Genomic DNA, 12583 nt, shown 5'->3' on the forward strand with positions numbered 1-12583 from the left:
TGAACCTGAATGTTTTTATTTTTTGGTTTTACAAAGATAAAAAGAAACACCAATGTTGGTTGAGATTGTAGCTTGTATAAAGGTTTTCTTTTAGATTTGGTCAAAACAAATTATAACATTGCCTAATACCGGGTTCTTAAACTTTTTTTCAGCTTAGTACCTTCTAATTATAAAAAGTTAATCTGCCAAAGTAAGCTGACGACACTAAAGTTTGAATTATGATCAGAATTTAGTAACGAAGTCAATAAAAATGCTAGGGCCTCTTTTGATGAAACTGTATTGTAGTAGTAGTCAACTTAACCTTCTTGTAATAACCCAACAAAGTAACTTTACCATGGAAGTAATTGTTATTTTAGGCAATAAGAAGTATCTAGCTTTACAAGTACCGGTATTTAAATTTTTAATGTTTATTTAATTGCAAATTAATTATTAGGTCATTCTCAAGTTGTGTTTATCTAATTAGTTGTATGTCTTACAAGTTTTAAAACGTGGCCATTAAAATCCATAGTTATTTTCTTGGGTAAAGACACGAAAAAGCTTAAGAACTACAGCTCAATCCATTTAAATCCTAAAATCTTCCCCAGGTAGAGAATGACTGGTCTAAAAACAATTTTACGACTAGTGTTAAATATATTTCTTTAATCCGCAATAAACACACAAAAGAACAAAACTAATCTTCATCTGAAGAAGATTCTTCTTCTTCTGCCTCTAAAAGCCATTGAATGAACTTCGCAACCTGAAAAATAAAGTTTACTTATTTACAAAAATGAACAAACACTATTAGTTCCAACTTAATTATTAAATTGCTGCCATATGTGTCATAATATGACGTTAAATAACAAGTTATTGTATAAGTATTACGTTACAAAAATATGTTTAGTTCTAAATTCCGATACACACCTTTTCCCTAATTTGCCTGGGCGTAATACTGCCGACAAATTGCCTTGGATTTTTGTTCCAATGCATAATAACTTCTTCGCAAATTATGTCCTTTTCGTAAAGCAACATTAGCACCTGGAACAAACCATAAAACTTCAGTGGATGAATAGAATAGGTATCAGCCGGTCGCATAAGTAAGACTTCATTTAGAAAAGGTTCTTAACCTGGTGATAATTAACCTTAAAGGGGTAATACAAAGTCCTTAGGGGTAGTTTTTATAAAACAAAAATCTTGGATCCGACATAGTAAGAACATTAAGCCCATGCAGAAGTGCTAAGCATTTTGTGAACGTTTCAAATAAATATAACAATAATTGCTAAAGGTTGTAGCGGGACGTACAATGAATATCGAAGTCAATACTGAAGTAGAAAGCATTTTGAACGTTTCGCATAAATCTTTATTCAAAACAACCGCAAAATGCTACTTACTTCTGTATGGGCTTTAATATTCCTACAACCTCCAACCATTACGCTACAAAGTTAAATCCGACCCTCTGATAAAACAAGTAAAATGGCCCCTAAATTAGGTAAAACGTTCACCTTAATGAGTGAATCTGCAGCGTGTTCATGCAGCAGAGCGTATTCTTCCAGTGCGAATATACAGTCGAGTTGAGACGAACTGGTCGTGGTGTACTTGCACAGAAGCGGGCACAGGTATACAAGCATCTAGAACAGCATCATAAAAGTAACGTTTAAACTTAGGACCTAAATTTACATCTACAATAAAACAAATAAAAAAAAATCGTAGCGTATGAGCATTGCAATCATTAGTTTGCGAATCCTTGTAATTGACTACAAGGATTATTTGCGCTACCGTTGAGGGTGTTAAACAAATATTTTTCCTTTGTCAGATTATGGTATTTGATTAAGTAACGTGTCTTTAATCGTTTTTCTTTTCATTGGCTTTTCTATTTGCAGTTCGAAAGCACCCCATCCGTCAGAAATCAGTGCAGTTCTAAGCAAAAAGGTCTACGACAATCAGTGCATTCAAAGGATCAAAAAGTCCGACTTTTAGACTTTGAGGTCTTGGACAATGCACTAATTTGACTTAAATGTGCATAAGAAGATTAAGTTTAATAACACTTGACCAACCCGAACCCGAACCCAAACGCTAATCAGCACCCTGACTAAAATAATGTGCGTTAATTTAATAATTATAACGCTTCAGGTCCCAATCATTTAATTTGTGACGTAACAATCCTATATACCATGGACGATAAACAATCTTATGCCCACCAATTTAGGCTTTTTTTCCAAGAGTTTAAATAATTATTAAATTAACGCACATTATTTAGGTTAGGATTCGGGTTAGCGTACGGGTTCAGGTGGGTCAAGTATTATTAATTCTAACTCACACATTTTGTTATCTTCGTGAATTTTCAACGAATATTTTTAATTTATCTACGCCGACACTTTACCTAAAGGTCCAAATTAGTGCATTACCGCGGCCTTAAACTTATCGGGTGTCAAACTAAGTCCTGGCGTAGAAAATCATGCCTTATAAGCTTCTGGAAAGTCAACAAGTGTTATATCTATCAAATGTGGTCAATTTCGATACTTAGCGTGTTATATCCGACGCATCTTGGTCCCATTAATAGTTTTTTTTATCTATAAAAATTTCATTTTTGATGGTAAACCAGTTTAAATTCCATGTCAATTTGGTAGCGGTTCGATAATCCTGTACTATCGGAGTACTATATATTATGAAAGTTCAACTAGTAATTTTGCGTGTGAAAAAAAACAATCTAGTAAACCTCTCAATATACGTTTATTTAAACACTTAAATATTAAATCACTACTCAGACAGCAATAGAATGCCATTAAATAAACTTTTATACTTCTAGTCACATAATGGTTGTAGGTTGTAGTTAGACGTAGTAAGGATGTCAAAGCTCATGCAGAAGTAGGCTGCATTTTGTGAACGTTTTGAATAAATGTCTTTAGCATCTAATTTATCAGACAACAGAGTTATCCGCTTAATTAATATTCCGTGTTTCACCCACAGCCGGTTGGTCTGCTGCTCGACCGTACTTATAATCGTGAAACGAAGGAAATAACCAACTATATGCAACAAAACATGTAGTGAGCCCTAATGAATCGTCGTTCAGGTTTAAAATGTCATAAAAATGTAGGTTGGGTGGGTAGAATTAAATCTTTGGGCCGTAATTTGGTAACCCTTGTTATAGGCCCATAAATCTTTAACGAAAAAGCGTTATTTATAAATAAATAAACAACTCACTTGTATTTTTGACCAATTGATAACGCTAAAGCTATTGTATATTCGAAACCCTATAATATCGTCGTACAATATATTATAGAAGTTCAAGTACTAATTTTGGATGTGAATAAATTATATTATCTATAAAAATAATCTAGTAAACCTCCCAATACAGGTATATTTATACACATTATCAACAATTTATTAACGCTAAACTATTGTATTACCGGTTTTAGGCCAGCAAAGTATTCTTTGTTTGATGAGCCTCGCTGTGTTGCAATCTCCAACACAGACCTTACAACGGTCTGCACCACATCCTTGATCGTCATGTTGTACGCGTATTTCGACGAGTTAATCTGAACAAAACACTTTTAGGTTGGTTGAGATTATAGATTCCCATACTGGGGGTCGCCAATAGGCCTACTTCAATTTCACACATTGCATTCTATACTGTATATAATATTTTTAACAGTCGACCTACAAAGGCCAAAAAAGACCAGCATAGTTTACTGAGATGCACATTAGTTTACCAATTATACTCAGAAGCAGACATCATGAAATGTTGTGAAGGGCTATTTTAACATATTATGAGAAGTTTTGGAAGCCCTTATTTAAAAAGAAATATTAAAATGTTGGGTGTCTTACATACTCCATACCTTAATGTTGCACATAACTTTGTTAGCAAATATATCAAGGATTACCGGGCAAAATCTTAAACAGTATTTCTTAATATCCTTGTTGTGCAACACAGTTTAAATGCATGCTTTAAACAGGGCTATAGCGCATCGCTCAACAGTTCAATTTTAACTAACAAATATATTTTAGGGAATAATTCATCCTAAATAAAATATACTAAAGCCATACTATTGAACAAATCCACATTTCCTTGTTTACAAACGTTTCGGTAATTTAACTCATTAACTTATGCCATCATCAGTTAAAATTTAAAGTGTTCATACTTACTTCTAGAACCAGGTTGTCGCATAATATCTTTTCATCGATGGCTCCAACCAAACTTTCCTTAACCTCTTGTTGGAACGCTGCGACAAAGCACAAAAATCGATTAACATTTGTTGCATTTCATGATAGAAATATATTAATATTTTTTTTAACAATTGGCGAAAATTCTAGCAGGGTTGCCTCAATCTTATTATTATTTTTGGGGTTTGCCATAAGCTATAAAAGGATGGAAACCAATAAACTTATAAAATATTTATCCACATGTGATGTAAACCCTTAAACTCAGAAAAACCAGGCAGTCTGTCGATATCTTTTGCCACTACCACTTGATTTTTAATATGTTTGTTTATTATTACATTTTTACTGTGTATGTAGATAATGGGCAACTCACTTGATAGGTCGTCATCGATTTGAATTTCTTGTTCTTCAGCATCAATTTCTTCAGCAAGAGACGAACCATCGTCAGATCCACTTTCAGAATCCTCATCGAAGTCAAGATTGTCTTCCACTTGCTTTTTATGATCTTCCAAAGACATTCCTTAAGCAAACAACAAGGAGTTAACCACGTCTTTCACTTTTCAGGGTTAGAAATAGTGTTCAAAGAGACACATAAAATGTTTGAAGTTGATTTTTGTGTAACCTCATGAGAGTGGGCTATGGAGGCTCATAACAGAATTTTGAACCCATGGAAGCGAACGATGAACGGATTTTTTTATACAAGTCTTTCACTTTACAGGGTTAGAAAGAGACGCACAAAATGGTTAAAGTTTATCTTTGTTCAACCACGGCCACAACCGAATTTTGAAAACATGTAAGCAAAAGATAAATAGATTTTCAATAAACTTTGTCCTTAAAGCCATTTGTAAAAGTCTAAAAGAATATTGTCCTTCAGTTTTTAGCAGCAACATTACAATGTTACATAACAGGGTAAACTTGTTTATTACAGAGATTCTATAAAAATGCTTCTGTTTTGCCACAATAAAATACATTAATAAACACAGTTTAAATGTTGTGGTAGACCCTTCTATTATTTTTTAACTCTATAACCAGAAGAGCCACAAAATCACGCAAAAAGAAATGCATGCGAAAGGTGAACCGACGTTTCTGATCCAAACATTCGTTAGGTTTTTTGGCAAGCAAAATTTTGAGCTATTTTAAAAAATTAGGAAAAAAAAATAGAAATCAACGAAAAACTTGTAATATGTGTTTATTGGTTTACCTGCTTTGAGAAAAAACATAAAAGTTTCACTTTTTAAAAACCCTCATAGCTTTTAATCTCATGAAACTCACCCCATAGTGATTTCACCAGTTCATCTTGGTTGTCCTCACTTTCCGCTTTATAAATATATCCACGTCCGTTTGCACCGACATCTTCAACGCTAAAGCTACCCTCCTTAAAATATTAAACAATTTGAAGCGGTTTCTCTTTTGTTTGGATCGCAAAAAAATAACATTTTAAATTTATGTGAAAATTAGTTTGGTATAAGTAAGGGAAACATATATATATATATATGTGTGTAAACATTTTGAATATGGTAAATTTAAATTATTAAGCACTATTTTGGTGTTATTAATAAATCATTTCTTAAAATTTGTAAAGAAAATATTAGATTACAGAAATACGCAGAATATTTATATTTAAAGCATTGCAAAATCATTTTTATGCCCATAATTTTTTTGTATGCACCTTTTCGTTGAAGTTACTTGATAAATATAAAGTAGTCCCAGTTGGAATTTTCACACTTGGTCCAACAACGACCTGTTTAAACAAATTTATGTTAAAACTCAATGTAATAATAAACAACATTTAAATAAAACCGTAATAAAACATTTTTACATGAGTACTGCTGCTACCAGGCTAAAATACACAAATTAGGATTTATTTTTTTCAGTAGATTCTTCAGTTAAAGATTAAAAACATAAAAAAGGGAGACACGCCCAAATTTAGATGTTGTAAAATAATCTCGCACAATCATATTAAAACATTAGCAATTGCATGTTAGAATTGGATGAAATTTTAGTTTGTTTTATGAAATACCTGGTCACATAACACACAGCCTTCAGTGATTTCCACATTTTCAAGCACCGTTGTTTTGTCGCATAAAACTGATTTCTTGATCTTACTTTTCGACTTCACTGTAACATCATTCCACACATAACAACCTTAAAAATGTATACACATAAGATTGAATTAACCCCACCTTGCAAAATATCAAAATCGTTCTAGTGGATTAGAAAAAGTTATTACCCACGTTTTGGCAGCAGATACCGGCTGACCTCATAAGAATTAATAATTAAACAGAGAATATGTTTACAAGCTTATCTACTGTAGAAATAGTTTATTATTTTCCTAATTATTTTATATCCAAAAGATAGAATACAATGCATTAAAACAAGGAAAAATATAAGCAAATAAATTCCATAAAGAATGATGAAATAACTAGAAGTTGTTTCAGCATATAATTGATATTAAACACACAAAACTTTTGAAGTACCATCAATATTACAGTCATCTTCAATGATGCAGTTGTTGCCAATTACTGAATTAGTGATTAAACATCTACTCCCAATAACTGTATTTTTTCCAATGATAGATCTGTCCTTCACCACAGCATTATGCTTCAAGGTGCAGTTGTGATGCAAATAGACATTGTGGCGCATTAAGCTGTAACCATCAGCCTTATCTACAAAACATAAACAATAAACAGGTAGATTTGAAATAGGATGAACAAAACTTTTTTAAATATCTTTCAGACATGGTCTTTATGCCAAACAAAAAAAATTATTTTTTTTTAATTTTTTGTTGAATTTTCCAAAAATATAAAAAAAATTAAATAAAATGAAAAATAAAATAATGTTTTTATGTTGCCCCTAAAACAAGAGTACAGTCTTGTTTTGCACAAGTAAAAATTATATTTTATCTAGGACAGAAAATTATCTCGGCACTTTTAAAAATGACAATATACAAAAACAATTGTTAAAATGATTCCCACTATTCAAATTGTCAGATTAAATTCTAACAAGGAAACTGACATACCACCGACTTCATCCAAATTGTCGTAGCAGTAATCTGGTACAAATGGATAGGTCCACCTTGAAACAACGTTCCTGCTTACAACGTCATAGGTATGAAGGTTGTGCACTCTTGAGCAATATTGCGAGTCAATCACATGCATATGGATCTGGTTGCCTAAAAACTAAAAAAAATATGGTTCTCAAATCAATTTTAATATTAGAAGATTAATATTAAATTCTATTGAGGCAAAAAGATTGAGAAACACTGCTTTAATCCTGTTTTACCATGAAATTAAATTTTGAAAAGTTTTTCTAATTAACACTTTATTTTGTTTGTTGTCAGTTTTGCAGTGCTGCTTTACAAATCTTTTAGGTCGCTTTGAATAGGTTTAAAATGTAACTGTTTGTTAATTTTACCTGTATCCAAAATTCCCTTTAATATAAATAAATAGGTGCCTCATAGTTAGTACAACTCAATGCATATTCAGATCAAGAAACGCAAAAGAGGCTATAAACAGATAATTACTAAACTTTAAACATCCAAAATTAAGGAAAAGGCAAATATTTGTTAGTATCTATTCGTCAATCAAAATACCCTAACATTAAGTTTGGTATACAAGAAAGCATATGATAAAGTCAAGCAATCTAAAACATTTATCGAAAATTACTAAAATTACAAATACTTAATACTATCTCATTCTGATCAAGCAACACAAATTAGGCTTAAGTTGCCAAAAAAAGACTAAACGAAATATTTATCAGCAAATCGAGTTGAACAAAACACAAAGCATTTAAAAAAACAAATCTAAAAATAATTTTGCTACCTCTTCGTTGATCAGAATACCCTTGATGAAATCCTGTTGGGATTGGTAATCAAAGTTGTCGGTAAATAGCGGGGGCACCTGTGGGGCGCAAACCCAAATCCCAGAGTCGACAAGATCGTAACGGATCTCAACTTTGCACTTTGAACTCTCAAAGATGCTCTGAATAAATAATTTGTTGTAAATATTCGTATTTTAGAGAATAATGGTTGGAGGTTGTAGTAAGACGTATCAAAAATAACAAAAAGTATGTAGCATTTTGTTAACGCTAATAAATCTTAAGATAATGGCTGGTTGGAGTTAGACACAGAATGAATATCAAAGCAGAAGTAGGTAACATATTGAATGTTTTAAATAAATCTTAAGATAATGGCTGGTTGTAGTTAGACACAGAATGAATATCAAAGCAGAAGTAGGTAACATATTGAATGTTTTAAATAAATCTTAAGATAATGGCTGGTTGTAGTTAGACACAGAATGAATATCAAAGCAGAAGTAGGTAACATATTGAATGTTTCGAATAAATCTTAAGATAATGGCTGGTTGGAGTTAGACACAGAATGAATATCAAAGCAGAAGTAGGTAACATATTGAATGTTTCGAATATATCTTAAGATAATGGCTGGTTGTAGATAGACACAGAATGAATATGGCCCTAGAGAAGTCTGTACCATATTAATATTATATTATTCTTATTTTTTTTTTTTGTATGTATTTATGTTTTATTTGAATAAAGATATCAATCCTCTTGAGCATGCAATTGTGGTGCTAATAAATTCATGTCATCATCACTGCAATAAAAACTAGTGGAAGAAATCGTAACACACAATGGCTTTTAAATAAATCAAATTTTACTATTTTATTTTTAATCTTACCATAGGAAAGTTCACCCTCTTCTTGCTTGTAATCTTTTGATAGTGAAGAATTCGTTGGGAGTCTGCATCTGTTGCTATGACAACATCATCTTCATTTGATCGGATGCTGTGCGAAGGGGAAGATTTGCACATCACAAGTGTCATCAGTGGAACATTCTTGTCCTTTTCACGTCGTGTTCTGAACAGAAAATATATATTTAATTTTAGTAAACTTACAAATTAGATGCAGACAAAAAAGCTAACATTGCCCACAAAAATATATTTTTTTTTTTTTTTAAATTGTCCGTTTTAAAAAAATAAATATCCTGTTTTTAGTTTGAAAAAATATATTTTTATATTTATTTTAGACAAATATAAATTTAAAACTATGTAATTTAAACAAATACATACTTAATTATTATTTTAAAGAAATAAACCAAATATTTTGGTTTTAATTCGAATAAATACATGTTTAAATTTGTTTTAAACAAATACAGTTTGGTTATTATTTTAAACCTATAAATATCTTGCTATTTTTTTTTTTTAAGAAATAGATATATGTTATTATTATTTTAAGCAAATACATAAAGCAGAAATATATTTAATTGCTGTGGTTGTCTATAACTTACTTATGCTCTTTGAGGGCAGTTCTCAGCTGCATATTGGAGACAATGTCACCACGTACCAACACAAAATCCGTCTCAAACAAAGACTTTTGGTCGACATCACGCAAAACATCCCCAACAGAGGTAAAATCGCTCGATGAAATCACTGACACTTTGGACACAGAACTGCTAGAAAAACAGATTTAATTATTCATTAATTTGGTATTTTTTTATAGAATGTAAAACTACTTAATTTTTTTACCATGCCTACTTTAAACTTGAAAATGAAATAATATCAACAAATGATTTGTACCACAAAGAGTACTATCATATGCTTGGCTCTAAAAACACAGCAAATATACCATTGCATGCATGGATGGAAAGTTTGGAACAATTAGGACGCTCTGGGCAAATTTGAACGTTTACAAATATTTAAGAGGTACGTTAACAGGTATTTAGTATAAATGTTTACAGTTATTTCATGCAAATGTTTACAGATATATTATAAAGACCATTATTCATTAAAACACAAACGATTGGATCATTAAGAGCAATTCCCTAAAATGTGAGTCGCAATTTATTTAGCAATGAAAGTATTAAATACCAAAAGTTAAATATATATTACTCCACATATAAACTTAAATTTTTGGCAGGAATTTACTGATGTCAAATTTAGCGAAGGCACCCTTGTGAAAAACAAAAGTCAGCGTCTATGATTCCATAGCAGGTTCAATGAAAAAATTATTATTTATATACATTGAGCAGCATCAAAAATTTACATATAGTAAAAACACTTTAAATAGCTATTTACGATTTTGTCCACTTGCTATTTTGCAAATAGTCTTTGATTTGGTCAGCTGCATGACAACAATAAATGTAGATCTTTTTAACATCACACGAAGCAAGAAACTCGAGAGTATATGAGATGAGTGGTCGATTTGCCAAAGGAAACAAACACTGCAAAAAATTATGTAGTTTTGTTGCTTTAGATTTGATGTAATAATGCTTGACAAATTTTACTTTTCCTAAAGCCAGATTGGAATAATTCAAAATTATTTTAAAAGTTTTTATTTCTAGGGTTTTATTAAGTTACACTATATTTGATTAAGAATTAGTTTTGTCAAAAAAGAGCCAGGCGCTGGTCTAGAAGCCTACCACATTTTCGTTTGGGCGTTTTATATTGCTAACATCAATTGGGTTAGCGTTTGGGTGGGTGACGTATAATTATTATATTTATTCGGCGCTGGTCTAGAATGCTATGACAACGCACATTATTTGGGCTAAGGTGGGTCAAGTATTATTGTTAAATAATTATTATAACAGTACTTGACCCACCCACCCAAACGCTACCTCGCACCCTAACCCAAATATTGTGCGTTGATTTCATAATTGTGGTAGGAATCTAGACCAGCCCCATTTATTCTTTTAAACTAATTTCTTTCTAGAAATTTCAGGTTTGACAACTCGTTTCCTTTCTGTAATTTTCTTTACTGCAAAAAAGGGGGCGGGACTCTGACCAGCGCCAATAAGTCTTTTTTATAATAGTAATGGTTCAAACTTATACACGAACGAATCACATTTTAATTTACCCTTGGTCTGTCTGCAGTGACAGGGTAGAATCGCTTATTAAAGCTATCAGCAATCACAACCGCTTCTAAAACGCTCTCTTGTTTTAAGTTGGATTGGTCTTGCTTCTCCTTCTTCTTTGGCGCCATTTGTATTATTTGGGACTTAATATAATACTATTGTGAAATTAAACAAAAATAATTAAGGTATTGTAAAATAAATTAGTGTAGGTATTTTTAATATAAAATCACATTAATATTGCGTTAAAAACATGTGCAAATGTGTATTTTGAACTCCACTTTGACCAGGTGTTATAAGATCTTTCAGGATGTTAACCTTTGAACAACGTTAGAATACTTTCAAGTTAGTGTAACACTTGGTCATATTTTTTACTTGTTGTTGTATCTGTGTTTAGTGAACCGAATCGTATTTGTTTTACCGTAACAATTACTTCAAAGAAAGTAAATGTAGGTTTGTAAAACGCCTTATTAAATTACAAGGTACGATTATCATGGCTTTTAGGTTACCAGGTTAAAATTTCATTCTATGTTAGTACGCTTATTTATATGATAATATGTTTTTTTTCTGATTTTCACATGACTGTAATCCAAATCAAAGTCTTTATAGAAATCGCAAGTTGCGCAGCTAACTCGCCCTTCGTTATAGCGACATGGACGCCATCTTGTTTCCCAATTGACAATAGACGCTTATGGCAAAAAAGCAAAAAATTACAATTTATTAACGATTTTGACCAATTAAAAACATTTGGATGAATGGCAATAATTAATACTAGTCAAACTAAACATTTTAGATCAAAATAAATATAATTTGCCCCAAAATGGCCGAAATATAGTCAATATTAGCGTGTCGTGTCAGGATCATGATTTGTCGTCCTCAATACTTGGTTAACCATGCAAACAAAAATATGAGAAACTAATGTAAAGTGTAATGAAAATAAAGAAAATGTTTGATTGGTGCTATTGGCTGAACAAGAATTTAAATTTGTAAGTAACTGTTCCTATTTAAAGCCTGCTGGAATCGGGTCGACATCGATACTACCACTTGGTATCGGGTATCTACTCCGATTGAATTTTATCGGTCATCCCTGATAGGCAGCCACGCTTATTATAACATAGCCACGCCACATTAAACAGGAATAAAATAACGTAACATATTTCGGGGTGATGTAGGTGTGACCGTTTTTGTTGCCAATTATGTTTTAGGCCTATTGCTCGTTAATAGTTTATTTCCCACTCAAAGGTTCTTTCGGGAATGAAGTCGATCTCGGGAATGAAGTCGATGCGTTTGTTCTTGCAAGAATAACAGAGGTGTAAATATACAGATAGATATAGAATACATGCATTTTAGTTTGACCAAGGGTTGGAAGATTAACGTGAATAGAAAGGCGATAGCGAGTTCTAATCACGTAAGTGTAGGCTTATCTTTTATAGCACAGGAATTAAATATGTTAAGGAACAAAACAGATATTTTTTTATCGAGATGAAAAAACGTAAAGCCTATTAGGTAGCCTAGGCCTACATAAGCATGGTGACATATTGTATGCGGCGCTTTATAGGCAAAGACGGAAATTTGTGTTGGTGAAGAG

At 31.9% G+C, this 12583-nt stretch overlaps 1 protein-coding gene across 2 annotated transcripts; it reads right to left on the bottom strand.

Annotated features, from left to right (window-relative positions):
• Positions 1–636: 636 nt before the first annotated feature.
• LOC146137041 (translation initiation factor eIF2B subunit epsilon-like) lies at positions 637–11146 on the bottom strand. 2 transcript variants are annotated; one of them, XM_083395463.1, is made up of 16 exons: positions 11001–11146; positions 10223–10368; positions 9436–9597; positions 8828–9005; positions 7956–8114; positions 7154–7313; positions 6612–6800; positions 6155–6279; positions 5804–5875; positions 5407–5509; positions 4508–4654; positions 4120–4196; positions 3384–3512; positions 1479–1604; positions 901–1014; positions 637–736 (listed from the first exon to the last, which is right to left on the bottom strand). In XM_083395463.1, the coding sequence occupies exons 1-16, from the start codon at positions 11124–11126 to the stop codon at positions 671–673; spliced, it is 2079 nt and encodes a 692-aa protein (XP_083251589.1). In that variant the 5' UTR covers positions 11127–11146; the 3' UTR covers positions 637–670. The 2 variants fall into 2 exon arrangements, with proteins under 2 accessions (XP_083251589.1, XP_083251588.1); XM_083395462.1 differs by having other exon boundaries at positions 9436–9600.
• Positions 11147–12583: the final 1437 nt, after the last annotated feature.

Source organism: Ascidiella aspersa, chromosome 8, assembly GCF_963924565.1.
Source record: "Ascidiella aspersa chromosome 8, kaAscAspe10.2, whole genome shotgun sequence".
Taxonomy (NCBI): Eukaryota; Metazoa; Chordata; class Ascidiacea; order Phlebobranchia; family Ascidiidae; genus Ascidiella; species Ascidiella aspersa.